Genomic DNA, 19542 nt, shown 5'->3' on the forward strand with positions numbered 1-19542 from the left:
GGGCCTACAAAGAAAATGATATTATGAGAACATTCTTGCTGCTATCACTCGCCAACTTATTGTAGCACCACATTAAGTCCCTCCTAAAAATTCAATGTATTTATCTGATTGACTGGCAGTTAAAGATCTACAAGAAATAAACATAAATGATTTAAATACAAGTAGTGCATACATAATATTACCATTCTGGCATTTTCTGAATTGAGTTGGCAAACTTTCTAGTAGATAATGTAATGTGATTCATTAAAAGAAACTGAAAATAAACAATGCAATTTCTTTTTCTCTCCCCCCCGCCCCGGCTTTTATAAAGAGAATGATTAACGAAAAATTATTAGCTATGAAAAATGATACAGTGAAAGCACCACCAAGAAGAATTCCATTTCAGTCCTAAAATAAAGAACAGGAATTTAAAACCTTTGAAATCCATCAAGATAGATAAACAATGGAGGCGGCTAAACAGTAGCTCCCTGACTTTAGGACAGGGATGTTTTGCAGTCAAAGGTCTTACAACCAGCAGATTCCGCATTAGTCCCCATGGTTAGAAATTTCGGTTATTTTGGTGAAGTCAACCAAAATTTCATGACTTATTTCGGTTTTGACCTGGGTCGAAATGAAATGTGATGCGACTCACTAGGCATTCCAAGTTTCGACCGAAACTTACATGCTTCGGTCGAAATTTCAGCGCGTTTCGGCAACTCGATTTCGTTTTGCTGAAACGTCAGAAACTATATATATATAAAGTCCAAGGTTTGTTGAAATGGGTACTATTTCAACCCATTTCGAATAGCAGTTTGACAGGTTTCAACCAAAACCTGTGTTTTGACTCCAAACTTGGATTTTTACTTTATTTTGGCCCATTTCACTTGCAACTCTTCGTGGAACAACTAGCTGGAAGCTTGTACAAGTCATCTACAACTAACATTTGGTGGATTTGAGGGATATTTGTTGAAGATTCACAGTATGAGGTAATACCCATGGAAACAAATCTTGGTTTCACCAGTTTCCGAGATGAGATGGGTAGGGAGTTCAAATAATACCTGGTTCCGTCCAAGTTTCGATTGAAACAGTAGTTTCGGGTGATCGAAAGTTTCATATTTCGCAAGGTTTCGACAGAGAGCAAGGGGTTTCAGTGGTTTCGACTAGGGGAAGCTAATTTTGGCCCAAAACTTCGCATTTCTTCGCGCAACTTCGACGAATCTAGCATCTACAAAATGTATCAAGCATCCTAGAAGAGTGTTTGAAGAGTGTTCACTTCCAAAAAATCAAAATTTTTGTGCAATACATGGGAATACATGGTAGAATTATTCAAAATTTATATATGTTAGCCACAATGGCCCGATCTACAACTCTACGGAGCCGGATTTTTTTTGGTAGGTGAATCATTTTTTTAATTTTCGGTTTTATAAAAACTATTTTCCTAAAACATATTTTTGAAAAAAATGTCTTATATATGATGGATGGACACCAGTTTAATATATGTTAGACACCATTGGCCGATCTACGGCGTAACCGTGTCGAAATATTTTTTGTTGTTATTTTTAAATGTTATGATTTTTGAAAATTAGTTTGTGAGATAACTCTTAACCTTCTATTTTGGTGCAATCCCCAGAACTCCCAACTCGATCATCGGAATTGGATGAAACTTTCTGCAGTGCTTTCCCTCCATACAAGCTTCAATCGATCCAAGTTTGGTGTTATTCCCATGGCTGGTTTGGTTTTGTGGGTTATTTAGGGCTAGGTTAACCCTAATCTAGTCTTACATTAAGGAGCTTATTCAATACATATTTTACAAGACCTACATTAGCTGAAAAAGAATATTTTCTGCATCGGCAACAAATTTGAAATCCTTACCTGCAACTGAGCTATAAGCATGGCAAGGAGAGCATATGAGCCAATTCCGCCAGAATAAACCTACAAAATAAAATCAAATGAATACCACAAAGAGAAGAGTTGATGAGCAACATAAAAATGGAAGAATCATGCACACAAACTCAGACCTCATTCAGTTCTCTTTGCTGTAGAAAGACCTTCAGTATCAAACACAATGGCTTTAGGGGTGGGATTTTGGTTATGGCATCCTGTAACCAAAAAAAGTGTTAAAAAAGTGTTTAAGAACACCTCACAAGTCACAACACTTAACACTACACTAGATTAATATTTTAACTTCTGCATAAACCGATCAGTTCTGATTCAACAAAAGAAGCCTGTTACTGAATTAAGGAAAGCATACAACTAAATGGAAATTGAAGTCAACATAACAACACGTTGATTAAATGCTTAAATGATCATGGCGCATCCAAATTCACACACATAAGAACTGACAAAAATGTTTTAGAACTTTCTCAAACTTCAGGCTGCAAGTCATGACCTATTGGCTATTGCATACCAGGGGCTTATTGAAGGCTTAATGCAAGATCTCCCATTTTAGGAGGCACCAAACATCTACCATAAAACAATTCCCAGATTGAACATATCCTGTCAAAGTTGGGTAGCCTCCGTCATCTTTTTCTTGATACGATTGAAGGCTTTGTTGGCTGCAGGTGTCCACTCGAACTTGCCCTAGCTCGTTTTCATACATTCTGCTATAGGGGACATGATATTGCTGAAGTCTCGAATGAACCTGTGATAAAAAGAAGCTAAACCATGGAAACTCCTTGCTTCTGTTACTATCTTTGGTGCTGGCCAACCAAAGTATACTCTGAACCTTCTTCCGATCTGCTTCCACGCCAACGGATGACACAATAAACCCAAGAAAGATATCACTAGGTAAGTAGGTAGTATAAAAGAGCACTTTTTGAGGTTGATATAGAGTTTCTCCCTCCGTAGAACTCTCATTACTTGCCTTAAGCAATGTTTAAAATCTCGTTTCATTTCGGTATTTCGGTCAAAATAATGTATTTTTTCTGCAAGGTTTCGGTAGGTAGTTTCGGTGGGTTTAGGCCAAGTTAAGGCCTGAAACTTCATGAAAACCCTATTTTAGGCTATATAAACACATGTAAATGTTCAAATTGCAAAAATAGTCACCCAAAGTGGTGTTTTGGATTTGCACCATTGATTGGCAGTATACGGTCGAATCCTAATGTATAACTTAGTTAATTACACATACACATTGTTTAAGACTTTAAAAACTAGAGGACATAATAACTAATAAGCAATTTAAACAAATAAATTCACTTGGAAACATAAATTCAATGACTCATAAGTCATAATATTAAGTACAATAAGTCAATAACATCAATATCCCAAATTCCCAATACAAGTCAAGTAGTCATCGAGTGACTCAAATGTCTACTAATAATAATTACTCAGTCGTCCAGGATCGACCCCACCCATACAATGTACATAACCCCTATTTTTTTTTTTTTGATTTTTGTGGTAGGAAAATCAAAATTTTGAAGCTGAAAAATAAAAAACTAATATATATATACAAAAAAAAATTTCGATACCGTGAGGTTGTAGATCGGCCTCCGGTGTCTGACATATATTAATTTCATCACAAACAAACATGTATTGATCATGTTTTTTTGAAAAAAACATTTTTGGACAAAATGGTTTTACCTAAAATAATGGAAAGGCTTCACAGATGTGCTAAGAAGGTTCAATCTTGAGTTCTCCAAGTGCTTCCAGCGTAGATGTAGCGAAGATTGAAGGCCGGTTCAAAAATGACCAAATAGAAGTGAAGGAAGAAGAAATGGGTGGAAGAAAATGAAAAAAGCAAGCCTTGTGAGCTCTTGGTCGAAATTTTGACCAAGACTCGCGATATTTTGACATTTTATAACTTGGGTTTGTAACATCTTGCCAATATTTCGGCGGGATGTTACAGAGTACTGAAATTTCGCGAAAATGACTGACATTTTGGTCGAGTTATTGTAATTTTTCAATTCAAAGGTGTGTTTCGTTTCGGTATCACCAAGATACTCAAAATTCTCGCAATCGCGATCAAGTTTTAACGAGTTTTTGTACTATGGCCTTAAGTGGTCTAAGTGGTCATTCCCTATTTTGTTGTACACCAAAATATCGTCAAAATAGATAACTAAAAATACTAGGGGCATTAATGAGACCAAAGGGCATGACCTTCCATCCATACAGGTCGTCATTTGTCTTGAAGGTAGTCTTCCATTCATCTCCAAGCCCAATCTGTATCTGATGATAGCGAGTACTCCTGAGGTTGATTTTAGAAAAGACCTTAGCGACAGCCAATAGATACAAGATGTCATCAAGTCGGGGAATGGGAAACCAATACTTGACTGTTATTTTGTTTATAGAACGGTTGCCATGCACATGCGCTAAGACCCATCCTCTTTTGGGGTGAGAATGGCTGGTAAAACATATGGACTTAGACTCTCTTATATGAAGAATTCTTCAATAGCTCGTCCAGCTGTCTCTTCATTTGTGTGTGCTTGGTGGGCTAATCCTATATGTTGGTAAGTCAAGAAATCATGGTACCAAGTTGATGGCATGTTGAATGTCGCGTGTCAGTGGAAGTGTATCTGGTAGCTCCTCCGATACTAGATCAGCAAAGTCTGTCAACAAGTCCTGAATTGGCTTGGGAAATTTTGCCTCTTGTGGAGGAGTCACTTCCCATGTGATGAGTGCCAAAATCAGTCCCTTATCATGACTAGTCCTCACAAACTCTTTGTGAGGTAAGGTCAACACATACTTCTCTGCAACATACTCCTTCTGATTGGGCCTTAAGGCTCGTCGCTCGGTTTGCTTTTCAAATCGGGTCACACTGGTAGGCAGCGCAGAATATAAGGAAGTCAAAAAACTTAATATCCAGCACTTGGATGTGGCTGGAATTCAAGGCATACAAAGGGTAATTTCTGTAGATTATGTGTACCAATGATGGCATTGATCCAATTGACAGATCTGCAAAAAACTCAAAGGGGCAGAATCAGAAAGTAAGACAACAGAAAATAGAAAGGAGAGTTGATCTGTGATAACTTCAAATCTGGAGGTCAGATGATCTCCAAATCCTGGTCGAAGGGAGCCTAATAAGGGTGAAGAAACACTCAAAAGATGAGGTTCATCTGATGGCTAGATATCCCTAAAACAATGACTGAAGTTTGAAACCAGAATTGAAAGTTTGCTGGAATCGCAGACCACTGTAACTTCAATGGTCACCCACACAAGGATGGTTGTTGCTGAAATGACAGAAGAAAATAGAATAGAAGAAGAAGAAGGGAAGGATATAACCTGGCTTCACCATCTTGGGTTGCACTTGTTTCACTACAAGAGATGCTGCTTCATTTAAGAAGACACAAAATAATCAATAGTGATGAAACTCCTATGTCACTAATGGATTAGCAATTAAAACTAATACGAAAAATTAGAATCTATGAAAATAGTAATAACTAAACAGGAGGCATTCATAAGTGGGCCCAACTATGGGCCTGAGTATAACTTAAGTCATGGCCTATTGTCGGCTGGTTATAACTTAACTTATTGGGCTTAATTAGGGGACTGACTGGGCTGGCTCTTTTTGGTTATTTCTCCCCCCATGCTGGCCTTGTACTGCATCACCATCGAGTTCGGATGAGGAGCAAGGATGCCGTCTGAGTCAACTCACTGGAGGAGAAATGACCCCGCCATCTGCTTGAGCTTAATTACTAGGAGGTCTTTCGTGGGAGAAGCTTCATCTCTAAGCTACCATGCTTGAAAGAATAGGTATTTTCACACCCACAATGCTACACTTTTTTGTTGAATATCCACGGTTGCCCAAGAAGAATGTGAGAAACCTTCAGAGGAAGAATGTCACACTATACCTATCTACCAACCCATTGATGGAATATGTGAGCAAAAACCTATCATGGATTTTGAGTTGGTGTGTTCACCCACGCAACCTTGTAGGGGTTGGGATGTGCCTTTGTCTTCAACCCAAGCTTGCGAACGGCATCTATAGAAACAACATTGGTACAACCATAGTTGTCACGGCATCACGGCGATCCAAGTCGGTGGAGGGGTGTCTAATCGATATATCAACACGTCACCCGCCATGGCGTTGCAATGGCGATCATGTCGACCATGGCAGAATTGTAACTAGATCCAAAGTTGAATGGCAAACTAGTAGATAAATCAAGATTTATAAGAGCAATGGCAGAATTGTAATTAATCTGAAGTTGTAAAGGAGTGGCAGAACTGTAATTTAATGGAGTTAAAGAGAAAACTGAATGGGCTAAACAGAATAGCAATAGAGAATATAGGGGGTTTTATGTAAATAATATAAGTTGTCCTTACTTGCAATTTTAAAGAGTTAATGTCTTCTTCAACCTTGCAATAACACGATAGAAAGAGAGGCGGTGAACTGGAGTAGTTCCAGCAGAGGAAACTCCTTATGAAGACGATTCTCCCTGCAATTTCTGGAACAAAATCGCAGCGCCAAGGTCTGTCGATCCCAATGAGAAATAGCCCCAAAATTCTGCTGGCAACCGAATGGTGAGATCTGAAATCAGATCTGGCGGATGTCTTAGTTGTAGGTTACTTCAAAATTTTGAATTTCACAGAAAGAGAGACTTCTAGATATGAAACTTCCAGGTATGGATCGCCCAAGAGAAAAGAACTTATGGATCAAATCTCAGAACCAGTCGATGTGTGTGTAAGGATCCTATGATGGCTTTCCAGAATCTGGTAGTACCGCCCAGAAAGAAAAAACTCAGAAACCAAGGCTAAAATAGGAGATTTAGGGAAACAGGGACGCCATGGCGTTGGTCGATATGCACATTTCTCCAGCGCCAAGACGCCATGGCGGCGCCATGACAACTATGGGTACAACTGATGCTATGAATCACCATAGCCCATAAACTGTCATTGCATTTCACCTTGGTCTGAAAAATGATGCTACAGCACCAATCATACTCTTCAAAGATTTTGTGTGGCCAAATGAGGACGAAGAACGCAGCAAGGCTGTCACTACCTTCACTAAGCTCACCCTCTGCCTCCTAATATACTATCTTGTTTTATTTCAAAGTAGTGTCCATGAGAGCATCCTTATTAGCAGAAGCGACCAAACGATTAGGAGACTGAGCCGAAAAATTCTCATGCCCCTTGCATGTGAAGCACTGTATTTCAGCCCTTGGCATCGAAGTAGGTCTGTTAGAATCACGTCCACGAGATAAAGAGCATAAGTGCAGTTTGTTTGTGAAGATACCCTAGAAGAACCTTTGATCTGTGGTTTGATGAATGACACCTCCGGTTGACAGGGATGTCTACTCGCACTATCACCCTTAAAGGTGTCTGGGAAGATCCTCCAATTGTAAGGCTTCTTTAGACTCCCCTCTACCTGATATGCAACCTGTATGGCGTCATCCATCATAGGCAGTCGACTATAAATACAGGTGTCTCATGTCTGGTAACAGTTGCAGGAATATTGACCAACCAGTAAATGAGACAGAGAGAGAGAGAGAGAATATGACCAATAGACTTCACCACCTATGGCCTGCGGTTGGGATTCACCACCCTCTTGGTTGCCACTTGCTTCACTACAAGGGCTTAAAATGATTCACCAAAGTGCACACACACACACATAGAGCTAGTGTTCTCAAACATCAAATCTGTGGGTTAGTGTGCCCTTGGCTCTTTATTTATAATAACAAATGAACTGATTACAAGAATAGAAACTTTCCTTGCTACTTGGCTACAAAGCAAACACTAAAAACGAATCCTTTTAAAAAGCATCCTTAGCTATTAAAAGGAAAATCGAAAGCAAATAAACTAGAAACTAGGATGGAATCTTTCTAGAGGATCTATAGCTATTACAGGCAAAATAGAAAGTGAAAAAAAAAATAAAAATTGAAACTTCTACTTATTATCTCTTGACCACTAAGTAACTCATTACATGGAATTCGATACTAAGAAAATAGAAACTAACTACTTAATCCCGTATGGGCCTTAGATCCCTAATATTTAGGCTTATAGAATGGGCCCGTTACATTAGAAAACTTAAACTTACTATGCCCATGACCAATATAACCCATTGGGAACTTAAATTTGGGCCTAATTAATTGAACCGGAGGTTCAACTTGACCCAAAAAACAGAACAAACCCGAATTCGAAAATTCTTCTACCAAAGGATGTGATCTGCATCAGAACAATACCAGATCAGTCAGCTTGCCAATCTCAAAAAATTTGCGACAGGCCAACTATCTCAAATCAATCCATTAATCAACTCGATCGCAGGGGGTTACAATGCTTACTTATACAAAGCAAAGAAATCTTTTAGATTACATCAACTACTAATAAAATATAAATCTAGGACTCTTGGACAGCCAAGGAATCTAGAATCTAGATTTCCTAAATTGACTCAGACTAACTTACAACCTACAACTAGTCTAGGAACAAATATTATAAATTGATTAAAATCCTAACCAACTATTAACACCACCATGAGACCCACCACAATAAAAAAATAATTTTTTGTACCTCTTAAATCCCCCACTTTTGGGCTTTATATTTCAGCCTATTACAAGAATAAAACCTGAAAACTAAGGCCCAACCCAAACCAGTACTAAAACCTGACCCAAGTTTAAACTGGGCCTGCATAAAAATAACCTAAACCATTCGAACAATCAACTACTAGCCAAACTTGAATAATACTTCCAATGCAACACGAGAATACCTTCAATGTATTAATATTAGAAACATTCAAGGGTTCTGAACACATGTGAGGCCCCAATAATAGGGAGTGAAACTGAAATGTCAATTACAACCTGATGATGTCAAGAATTTTTTTTCAATGAACAGCATATTTCCATGATAGAATTATCAAAATACTTTAGCACTCAGTCTAAGGGCTTCTCCCCGCTATAGTGCCAGCAGACATGCACATTTGACGGAATGTACAAAATATGTCAAGATGGATTACTGACTTCAATACATCATGGAACCAAAAAGAAAACTCATACAATAGCAACTTAAGTGAATAATTTTGTTTAAAATAGTGACAAAATATCTTATCCTGGCCACGATAGGAAAATACATTGCTTTTCCATTTTTCTTTCTCTCTAAATAGTACCATCACAGATATCAGAACAGAACAATAAAGAGAGAAGATAAAGAGAAAGAGAAAAGAAGGAATGGAAGATAAGGGGATCAAATCAATAGGTATTCATCTCCTCGGCTGTACTATAAAAGAAGGATGTACTGATATAATAAAACCCAGCAAGCTTATATTGGATATGCACATATTATAACATATACCTAACAGGTATAGACATCACTTGTTTACATCAACATGACCAGAAGAAAAAATAAACTGACCCATATAAGAAAATAGATATGGTACCGTACCTTTATAAACTCGGCAGCCTGGGGCCCACTTTGCACATCAAAACTGAAACAGTACATCATAAATAGTAATAGTAAATAATAAAATCTGAACCTATTATGTATAGCAGACATATTGTTCCCATTACAAATAATATGAAAGTATAATGAGTTGAAAACATATGTTTGTGCTTCTTTTTCCTTTAATCATTTCTTGACATGCCCAAATATTCAGACGACTCAGCAATATGAATAATTTTTTGAACTTTGGGGAAAAACATATCCCTAGTAAATATACCTAAAATGCTTGCATTTCTTTGGGGACCCAAATGAGCCCAAAACTAACTTCAAGCTTTGGATAAGCTTAGGAAGTTGCAGCCTATCTCACGTGTATCATCCATAGAAAGAGGTCTCGCTGAGATCCCCGAGATATCTCGGTTTTTTGAAGGTCCGAGACAAGACAGAGGATGAGTTAAGGAAACAGCATCGACTCGAGCTCTCGGAATTTTACATTAATTGTATATTTTCTACTACTAAATTATGAGTAGAATAGGGCCTATTAGTACATCGTAGCCTACCAACCTAGGGTCCGAAGTCAAACTCCAATTTGGACTTTGATATTTCAAAATCTGAGTGTCATAGTGTTTAAATGCCCCAAAATAGGTTGTATACCAAGTTTCATGACCTAACTAGGTAAAAAACCCACCGAAATCTGGCTTCAAGTTCAAAATAAAAATAAAAATGCACCGACTTGCCGAGATCTCACCCGTTTTCTGCTTGGCCGAAACCAGGTCCGAAACTGACACCTTGAACCATGGTATCATCTCCAAACATATTTCATAGCGCTAGTCAGTTGCCACTGTGTAGTGTATATATATATATATATATATATACAACGTTTTAACTTTTAAGTATCCCATCATATCCGTCGATACAAACCGATGTATCGTATCTTTAAGTTACTAATATGATCACAACAACAATAAAGTTATGGGTAGCACCCTTAGTCCAAGTTTCTTTGCCTCCTCCGTCGAGACAAAGTTATGGGTAGCACTTGTGTCTACCATGGCACAAGTGGGTTACCGTTGACATGCTCCTCAATGTACATAAGCCCCTTTCTGAGAGGTAGTGGCCTTGATGGCACCTAGTTGTTGTAGGGACCCCATGTGTGCCTCGTCCACACTCCTTTCCTCAAGTAGCGCATTTAGATCTTCCTCTTAAGCCAATCCATAGCCCACTGCAGTCCATCACACAGGAAGCACTTGTCCTTGGCATAAACTTATCCTTCTTGTCATATTGGGGCTCCTTTATCTCCCCACGGCCCCACCTTTGCCATTGTTCCCTTTCTTAGGGTTGGAGCTATCCTCTCTCTTGAACTCCACTAATGACTCTACCGACACAATGGCCGAAGAAAGATCTTACACTCCACGGCACTGGAGTTGCCATTGTTGCCTTTCTTGCGTGGCCTAACTTTAGAGACCATCCATGAAGTTGAACAAGAGTTCTTCATTGGTCATACTCGGGACCTCAAGCATGAAAATAGAGAATTCCTTAACATACTCCCAAATAAACCCAATATGTCCTTTTTTATGCTTCTTCTAGCCAAGAATGATGCAAAGCATCCATCTGATCCACCAGCCGGCCCCTCAAAAGGAAAGGATCTGATCAGTACTTCTCCAAGAAATACTCTAGAAAGAGAGGCCAGCCGAAATCCTAGACCAGATCCACAGCCTAGTCTGGCCTGGTTCAGATCCAGCCCTTCTCAGCCAAATTCTGGACTCTTAGAGCACAGTCAAATTTCTGACCAGCAGATTCTTTTTGTGTCTTTTCATATTCCAATGCAGCATTAAGTGCCTTCCCATCATTGGTTTTTAATATCTTGATTCTAGTTTTCAATGTCTTGGGGACAGATTGCCATGTCTAGGAATTGTTATCTATGTATGAGGAATTCAAAAGGGGTTTTGGAATTCTAAGAGTTTCTTTAATATTTTAGTTGTTCATGTATCCAGCCTTTGGAATTCTTCCCTTTGTTTAGGAATTGCAAATGTTGACTAGGATGTAATCAATTGAGGCCCAGCCTCCATCTATAAATTGAAATTATGGGTGAACTCTTAATCATCCAAGAAAAAAATAAGTACTCCTTTTGTGAGAGTTTTTTCCTTGTGAGATTCAAGAAGGTTTGTGAGACTCAAGCGGGATCAAGATGGGACTCCTTCAATCGTGACCTTGATGGGGCTCTGAAGATTGGCAACCAGTGGGACTCTGGGCTGCACCTATCCAACTATCTATCTTCATCTTCAACTATCATTATCACCATCGCAAGTATTTTATTTTAGACTCGGTTAATATTCTCTACCAGAATTGGTCTTGGCGTGATAGCCTTCCTAGGCTACACCAAATTGGTAGCAGGGCATGGCTGGAAACGAGAATAGTTCTGTACCACAAGGAAGTAATCTGTTACTTTACAACAGATTGTGGATCCATTGAAGTCCTTGACTGATCGAGTGACGTCAATGGACAACGGCACAAGCAAGAACAAATGAATCAGATAGGTGAATCAATGAACCAGCTGAATACTTGGTTGACTCAAATGGAGCAGATTGGGGCAAACCGAACACTCAACCTTCATCTTACAAAGAGCAAACATCTGAAGCTGAAAAGTTGTTAACGCTGCCCTCGCAAACTTATGATCTTCCAACTGAAGACAACAGGAGGATCAATCACAACCAGCCTCTCAACATCAGTCCACTTTTATATGTTTTGACTGTCGAGGCTTACATTGAAAAATTTGAAGCAAGCAAAATTGAGGCAGTGGACGATGTGGAGCTGGGCACTACAGTTGACAAGATGGTTGAAGAAACCATTAAGGAGACTGTGAATGACAAAGAACTTAAAGAGTTAGAGTTTGAAGCATAGAAGCTCGAAGACACATTCGTGGACGACCCCATGGACACGACTGATAATATTGACGTTGATCACATAGAGTTTGTGATCCCACCTGACTTTTTGAAGAGAAAGCTCCACGCCTTGAAGACCACATTCCTAACATTCACGAGCTGCCCGTGTACTGTTATGGTTTGAAGACGGATGTTCACCACACAGTTGATTCCTACATTTTACAAAACTCGTGGTCGAGTTTTTTTCAAGCAGGGGAGAGTTGATGCAGTATTGGAGGCCTGGGGACGCTCTAGTAAGGAGGAGTGATCTGTTCCTGATTGAAGGAGCTAAAAGAGCTAGGGACAGGCCTAAACTACCATAGAAGTAGTGAGGACATGCATAGTCTAAGCCTTGTCCCAAGTATGACATCGGATAGAGCCTATTGGAGGGCAAGAATCCATGTAGCCGACCCCATTTAGCATAGATTCTCCTGACATGATGGGCTGTGCCTCTTCCCTCTTACTCTCACTTATCTTTTCTCGACTCTCATTTCTTCATTTCTTCATTCGTCTTTCATTTTATTTATGCAGACCTCAGTTTTCCCTACTTTGTTTGCACGGATCCATTTAGGCAACCCCATTCAGTTGGGAAAAGGCAGAGTTTCTTGTTGTTGTTGTTGGAGAGTTGATGTAGAGCATCCATCTGATCCAGTAGCCGGCCCCTCAAAAGGGTCTGATCAGTACTTCTCCAAGAAGTACTCTAGAAAGGGAGACCAACCCAAGTCCAAGACCAGATCCACAGCCTAGTCTGGCCTGGTTCAGATCCAGATCTTTTCAGCCAAATTGTGGACTCCTAGAGCAGTCAAAGTTCTGGCAAGCAGATTCTTTTTGTGTCTTTTCATATTCCAAGGCAGCATTAAGTGCCTTCACATTATCACTTTTCAATATCTTGATTCTAGTTTTCAATGTCTTGGGACCAAATTTCCATGTCTAGGAATTTTTGTCTATGTATGGAAAAATTCCAAAGGGGTTTTTGGAATTCTAAGAGTTTCTTTAATGCTTTAGTTGTTCATGTATCCAGCCTTTGGAATTCTTCCCTTTATTTGAGAATTGCAAATGCTGACTAGGATGTAATCAATTGAGGCTCAGCCTCGTTGAGCTCTCAATCATCCAAGAAAAATATGAAATATGATTACTCCTTTTGTGAGAGTTTTTTTTTTTTTTTTTTTTTTTTTTTATTGGAATTGGGAGCTTTTATATATAACTTACTTTTTAAGAGGGGGGGGGAATAGGGAGGGTGGAAGGTACCAGCCAGGAGACTCGAACTCGAGACCTTCTGGTGAGCATGGGCATGAACCGCACCATGAGAGTTTTTTCCTTGTGAGATACAAGAAGGTTTGTGAGACTCAAGTCGGATCAAGGTGGGACTCCTTCAATCGTGACCTCGGTGTGACTCCGACAGTTGGCAACCAGTGGGACTCTGGGCTGCACCTATCCAATTATCTATCTTCATCTTCAACTATCATCATCACCATCGCAAGTATTTTATTTTGGATCTAGATACTATTTTCTACCAGAATTGGTCCTAGCATGATAGCCTTCCTAGGCTACACCAAAGAATGAGCCATTCTCGGGATTAAATTGCTTCTTAAGTTCCTTCTTAAAGTCATTCCATGTGTCTATGATGCACGTACCTCTTTCTATGTCGGCATGTCTCCTATGCCACCTTAGAGTAGCCGCATGGGTGACGTAGAAAGTAGTTCTCCGTACCTTTTCCTGCTCGTTGTCAAGTGCCATCACCTCAGAGTACATCTCCATGTGCCATAGGAAGTTGTCTACTTCTCGAGCATCTCTCATCCTATCATATGGCTTGGGATTTGGTGCCTCCACCCTAGGCACCTCACAGGAGGTAGAGGCTCCCCCAGCCGCTGGCCCGCTGCCCTCCTACACAGATCCAATCCTCGCTAACCTCTTCAATGCCAGCTTCCATCTTAGCCATCATCTCCAACATTTGTGCCTTGAAGTTAGCAAGCTCTTGTTGTTGAGTGTGTGCCATGGTGTTGGATTTGGTGCCTCCACCCTAGGCACCTCACGGGAGGTAGAGGCTCCCCCAGCCGCTGCCCTCCTACACAGACCCAATCCTCACTAACCTCTTCAATGCTAGCTTCCATCTTAGCCACCATCTCCAACATTTATGCCTTGAAGGTAGCAAGCTCCTATTGTTGAGTGTGTGAAATGGTGTGGAGAGCACTTTGCAGGGACTCCTCAAACTTTCCCGCTTAGCTCATGAGCTCCCCCACCTGGCTTTCGAGCTCTTCCCCACTTTGCTCTGCAACATCAAGCCTTCCCTTTACCTCGGCCACCACTAACTCCACCTGATCTAGGTGTGGCTCCATAGCACCTCCAACCTCAATGGAGGTGTCTTTACTCCTCTTCCCATGATGTAGATCAAACTATCGAAGCAAGAAGAAGAAAAGGACTAAAACAGAATTCAGTCACTCTATTATGCCAGTCCACCCAGCCTGCCTTTGTCCACTTCTGTAGGCCAGATTGAGGCCCATTATTACTGAATACGAATGCACATCTAGGCCATCAGGTAGCTGCTCATCATTTCAAAGTCTATATCTATGGTTCCAGAAATGGAATTGCTATTCTTGATTCAGATAAGACACTGATTTGATTGAATGATTGATTGGACTGAATAGATAGGCCTATCTTTGTACGATGAAGGAGCCAACCATACTCAGATAGCCGGAAGGAAAATAATTCATGACTGCAATTCCCGATTACTACCTGCCCCTGAGACTGCCTTCTTTCTTTATAGGTTGCTTTGCCCCTCAAACCCTAATTATAGATCTTTTAGCTGATCCAAGCAAGAAGCAGCAAGCATGGGCAAGCAAGTCAGTGAGTTAAGAGTTGAAGTAGTTGCGTAGGCCAAGTATGGGAAGATAGAACTAATCAATCAATCTGCCCCCTTAGAGGTACCGGCTAACATGAGCTAGGCGGGTAATGAGTTTGCACTTTTCCATTCTATGGTCATTTTCCCTTGTCCGAAGGCCAGGCAATCCTATATTGAGGGTTGCGTGAAAGATATTGAGGGCCACTGTTACAGGGTTCAATGGGACACATTATAGGGGATCTTGGACCCTGTGATCCTGCCTGTTGGAAGGATTCTGAAACTTCCTGTTACACTGAGCTAGGATCCATCATTTTGGTTTCAAAGCTATGGAGGGACAGCGGAGCCACTATGATGACGGGATGATATCGACGATTGCTGAATTCTACCTACGAATGAAGGATATGATCATACAGATCTGATTTGGCATCACTACAAAACTTATGGACAAGTTTTTTTGAATATGGGGAGAATTGATGTAGATCGAAGCATGAAGAATAGGACCAAAACAGAATTCAGTCAGTCCATCATGCCAGCCCACCCAGTCAGCTGGACCAGATTGAGGCCCATTATTGGGTGTTGCATGAAAGATATTGATGGCCACTGTTACAGGGTTCAATGGGACACATTATAGGGATCTTGGTGGTTTTAACACCCTGCGATCCTGCCTGTTGGAAGTATTCTCAAACTTGCTGCTAAGCTGAGCAAGGATCCATCATCCCAGTGATGGGATTGGCCTTCTCCTACATATTTGCTCGCTCACCACAACGCCTTGCAACTCCGAGCTAGACTGATTACCTTGATCCCACAAGTGTGTCTCCCTCGTAACCGAAGCACTAATATCACGTTGTCACGGCCTTGGTCTTTGTTAAGCCAACCATGCCGGCATTTAGCACTCTTGCAGCACTAAGTCAGCCTTATTACACTCTTGAGGGACTAAGGAAGAGAGCTTGAGAACACTTGAGAGTTTGGGAGAATGAATGTTGTATTGCACTAGAAAAGCTTGACTATAACTTGATAGTTTGGTTGCTTGGTGACTTGACCAAATGAGGCCACCCCCATTTATAGGCACCCAACTCTACAAAGAACGCTTAAGATCATTACACTTTTCCTCATCCAATGGCTAGGAACAATCTAGCCAAAGAGCCTAGAACATTCCCAACTCCCTAGTGGAGAACTCTAGAACCTCCTACTTCTCTTAGTATTTACAAGTATTCTCTAGAGCCTTCTTGCTTCTAAAGGTTTCTCTACAAGTATCTAGACTTCCTACACAATGGTAGAAAGTTCTAGACAATGGACCTTGCTTAGCCCACTGGCCTAAGTCCATGGGTTTAGTTGTTGGCCCCCGGGCCTATGGTGGCAGGATGTGACATCTACCCCCTCTCTCTCCCCTTTGTCTTTTGCAAAGATGCCGACGAAGGCATGCCCTATTTGCCCCTCCTCTCTCTTGCATGCCCGAACTCACACCCGCCCTACTTTCTCTCATCTCTCTACGCCACCCAAGCCCCCTCTCTTGCTACAACTCCCCATCATACCCCCTATCCTGACCTTGCCGCTTCTCAGCAAATCTCCTCCCCCTTCTTTGAAACTTACGCACACTCTCTTTCACCCCTAAATTACAAATTTTAGCAAATAAGAATATAAGACATACCAAATCTATTTTTCCTTTTATAAACTATATTGTATATTGGTAAATCACATCCTAAATCTTAGGACTCCCAAAATCTCCAAGACCATAAAGTTGATCTTGAAACTCTCATTTATCCTCACATCCTATATAGACTAAGGAAATTAAAAACTTGAAATACATGACACATCTAAGCAGGAAAAAAAAAAGAACAAAAGTACGAGGAATGGTAAGTCAATCAATTACAACAGCAACTATAATATGAAAAAAAATGTGATAGTAAATTAAAAAAATGCAAGGAACTAAAATCAAGAAATATCATATTTAGCCAATCTTCAGAATAGCAAGAAAATGTCAACCTAATATCAAAAGAAATGCCACTTGTCCTTTCTACGAACTTCACAATTGGCACACGAGCTTTTCCAATCACCTGAGAAATGAACAGTTAATCAATTTTAATGGCAGGTTCTGATAGCGAGAACAATAAAGCAGTCGGTGAAAATAGGTAACCTGTATCTTTTTGGCAATTCCCCTCTGTGACAATGCTCTGGAAAGAGCTTTTAAACCAATTTGAGGAGAGTTAACCTTTGATTCCATAATCACAACCTACAAATAATAACATTTGCAGAAAATTAGTCAGATACATCATTAGATTCCCCTCCCCCCCCAATCATAGAAGATATTCAGACACTAAATGACCAAAACCCTATGAAGTGACTTTATAAAGACTAATTGTTTTAGGAAGTCAATGCTCAATCTCAGAAATATAATTGCTTTTCTAGGGCAGAACCAAACAAAGGATCAAATCTGAGAGAAAATCGACCAAAAAGGGGGATCTCAAATATCACCAAAAATAACCGTCAGAACAGGATCAAAACTAGATTGAGTTCTCCTCTCGGAACAGGTAAGATGTGCTCCAAAAATAATCAACTTCGAAAGAACCAAATAGAAAGCCCCAAATCTCGAAATTAGGTAAAAAAAAGAGAAATTTCAGAGAACTTTCAAACCAGAGATCAGAACTTCTCCTGGAAGTTGGATCGAGTTCTTCTCTAGGGTAGGCAAATAACTCCTCCAAAAATCAGCCTAATCTGAATAGAGAAGGCTGAAATCAACCCTACAGGGTTTTGGAAGAAAATCCAAAAAGGAATGAAATCCAGGGATCAAATCTGATCTTCAAACTGTGACAGATGCTCCAATAACTGCAGAACTTGATCTTCAATAAGGGGGGACTCAAACTTCAATATGAGGGAAGAAATTGATCTCAAAAAAACAAGGAAGAATCAATTGCAAAATCTGGGCAGCAACTGTCGATCTTCAAATCACCATAACATTCTTTAAAAAAAGGGTAAAGATGGAGGGCAGCAACTAGATCCATAAGAGATCACCTCATTAGTGCTGTCCTTCTAGATGAGGGAGAACCGAGAAAAAAAAAAAAAGGCATACCCAGTACACAAGGCTCCCACCACTGCGGGGTCTGGGGAGGGTCATAATGTACGCAGCCTTACCAGAGAGAAGGGAGAAAAAAAAACTGTGAGGAAGGTGAAAAAGGTGGCGGTAGGAGGTGGTGGGCTGTTTATGTTAGAATGGAGAGATTTTGGGAGACAGAAGAAGAAGGGGAAATCAAGGGCTGTAAACCTAGATCAGAATTGTTAGTTCTGATACCATGTTAACAGCAAGAATAGGACTGTAATGCTTGGATGGTTAAGTGACCAGCCAAGCCCTTTATTTATAACAAAGTAGAAGAGGATAAAATTACAATTATGCCCCCCTCATAACCGACTCTAATTAATAGAACAATTACAGTCGGCTAGGAGGGGAAAACCCCAGTATGCCCCTGAGGCATACAATTACACAATTTAACACTTTTGAGTGGAAAAATTCTGTTGTAGTGTTTGCATGCTTCCTTTATTATCATTTTGTGGTAAAGCAATGTGCCTTGAGTATTTGGAATGAGTCTAAAAATTCAGCCAGAAACTATCATTTATGTTCTACATATAACTTCCTCTTTTATGTTTTTTTGCTACTATTAGTAGCTGTAATGCAATCCCTGGTCCTTGCTTTGGGATTGCTAAGGGCCACAAGAATAATAAATAACTCAATTAGAAAGATAGTGGCAATAGGACTGAAAGTGAAGTGGTGAAAATTGATGATAGGGATATACTGCAAAGTGAAAATTTTAGGTACCTAGGTTCAATCATAATAAAGGAGGAGAAATAGAGGATGATGCTGCACAAAGAATTAGAATAGGGTGGATAAAGTGGAGGGGTGAGTCTGGAGTATTGTGTAATTGATTTTTTTTTTAATAGTTAGGCATGTGATTGACGTAATCCTTTCAAAATTCAAAAGGAAAATTAAAATAGGACAGATATCCGACCAGCAGTGATGTACGGAGTAGAATGTTGGGCAGTGAAAAAATAACATATAAACAAACTTAGTGTAGCCGAAAAGAGGATATTGAGATGAATAAAGGACGTACCCAATAAGGGTGTCAATCTGGAACCGAAACCGTATACCGAAACCGAAACCGAAACCGCCCGCGTAAAACCGTACCAAACCGCACTGTTGCAAAAACGGTACGGTACGGTATGGTCAAACGGTATTGACCACGGTACGGTATGGTAACGGTTTTTACGGTCATACCGTCGGTATGTACCGAAACCGTACCGTTTTACCGAATTTGTACCGTAACTGTACCATTTTGGGGTGTAAACATGCAAAAATGAAACCGTACCATTTTCGTACCGTATATATACCGTTTTCATATACATACCATTTATAAAAATAGAATTTATACTATTTTTTGTACCGTATATATACCATTTTCGTACCGTATCAAAACCGTACCATATACATACCGTTTTCATTCCGTACCGTAGCGGTAT

The 19542-nt window shown here is 40.1% G+C and overlaps 1 protein-coding gene across 1 annotated transcript in view; it reads right to left on the reverse strand.

Annotated features, from left to right (window-relative positions):
* The window catches only part of LOC122652507 (terminal nucleotidyltransferase 4B), a 30293-nt gene that overhangs the window by 2887 nt on the left and 7864 nt on the right, over positions 1–19542 (reverse strand). The window contains exons 4-8 of the mRNA XM_043846267.1: positions 17171–17266; positions 17020–17090; positions 9286–9328; positions 1998–2078; positions 1852–1911 (exon numbers count right to left, since the gene is read on the reverse strand). Coding sequence (XP_043702202.1) covers positions 1852–1911; positions 1998–2078; positions 9286–9328; positions 17020–17090; positions 17171–17266 — 351 coding nt within the window. The remainder of the gene's footprint in view (positions 1–1851; positions 1912–1997; positions 2079–9285; positions 9329–17019; positions 17091–17170; positions 17267–19542) is intronic.

The sequence above is a fragment of the Telopea speciosissima genome, chromosome 2 (genome assembly GCF_018873765.1).
Source record: "Telopea speciosissima isolate NSW1024214 ecotype Mountain lineage chromosome 2, Tspe_v1, whole genome shotgun sequence".
NCBI classification, from domain to species: domain Eukaryota; kingdom Viridiplantae; phylum Streptophyta; class Magnoliopsida; order Proteales; family Proteaceae; genus Telopea; species Telopea speciosissima.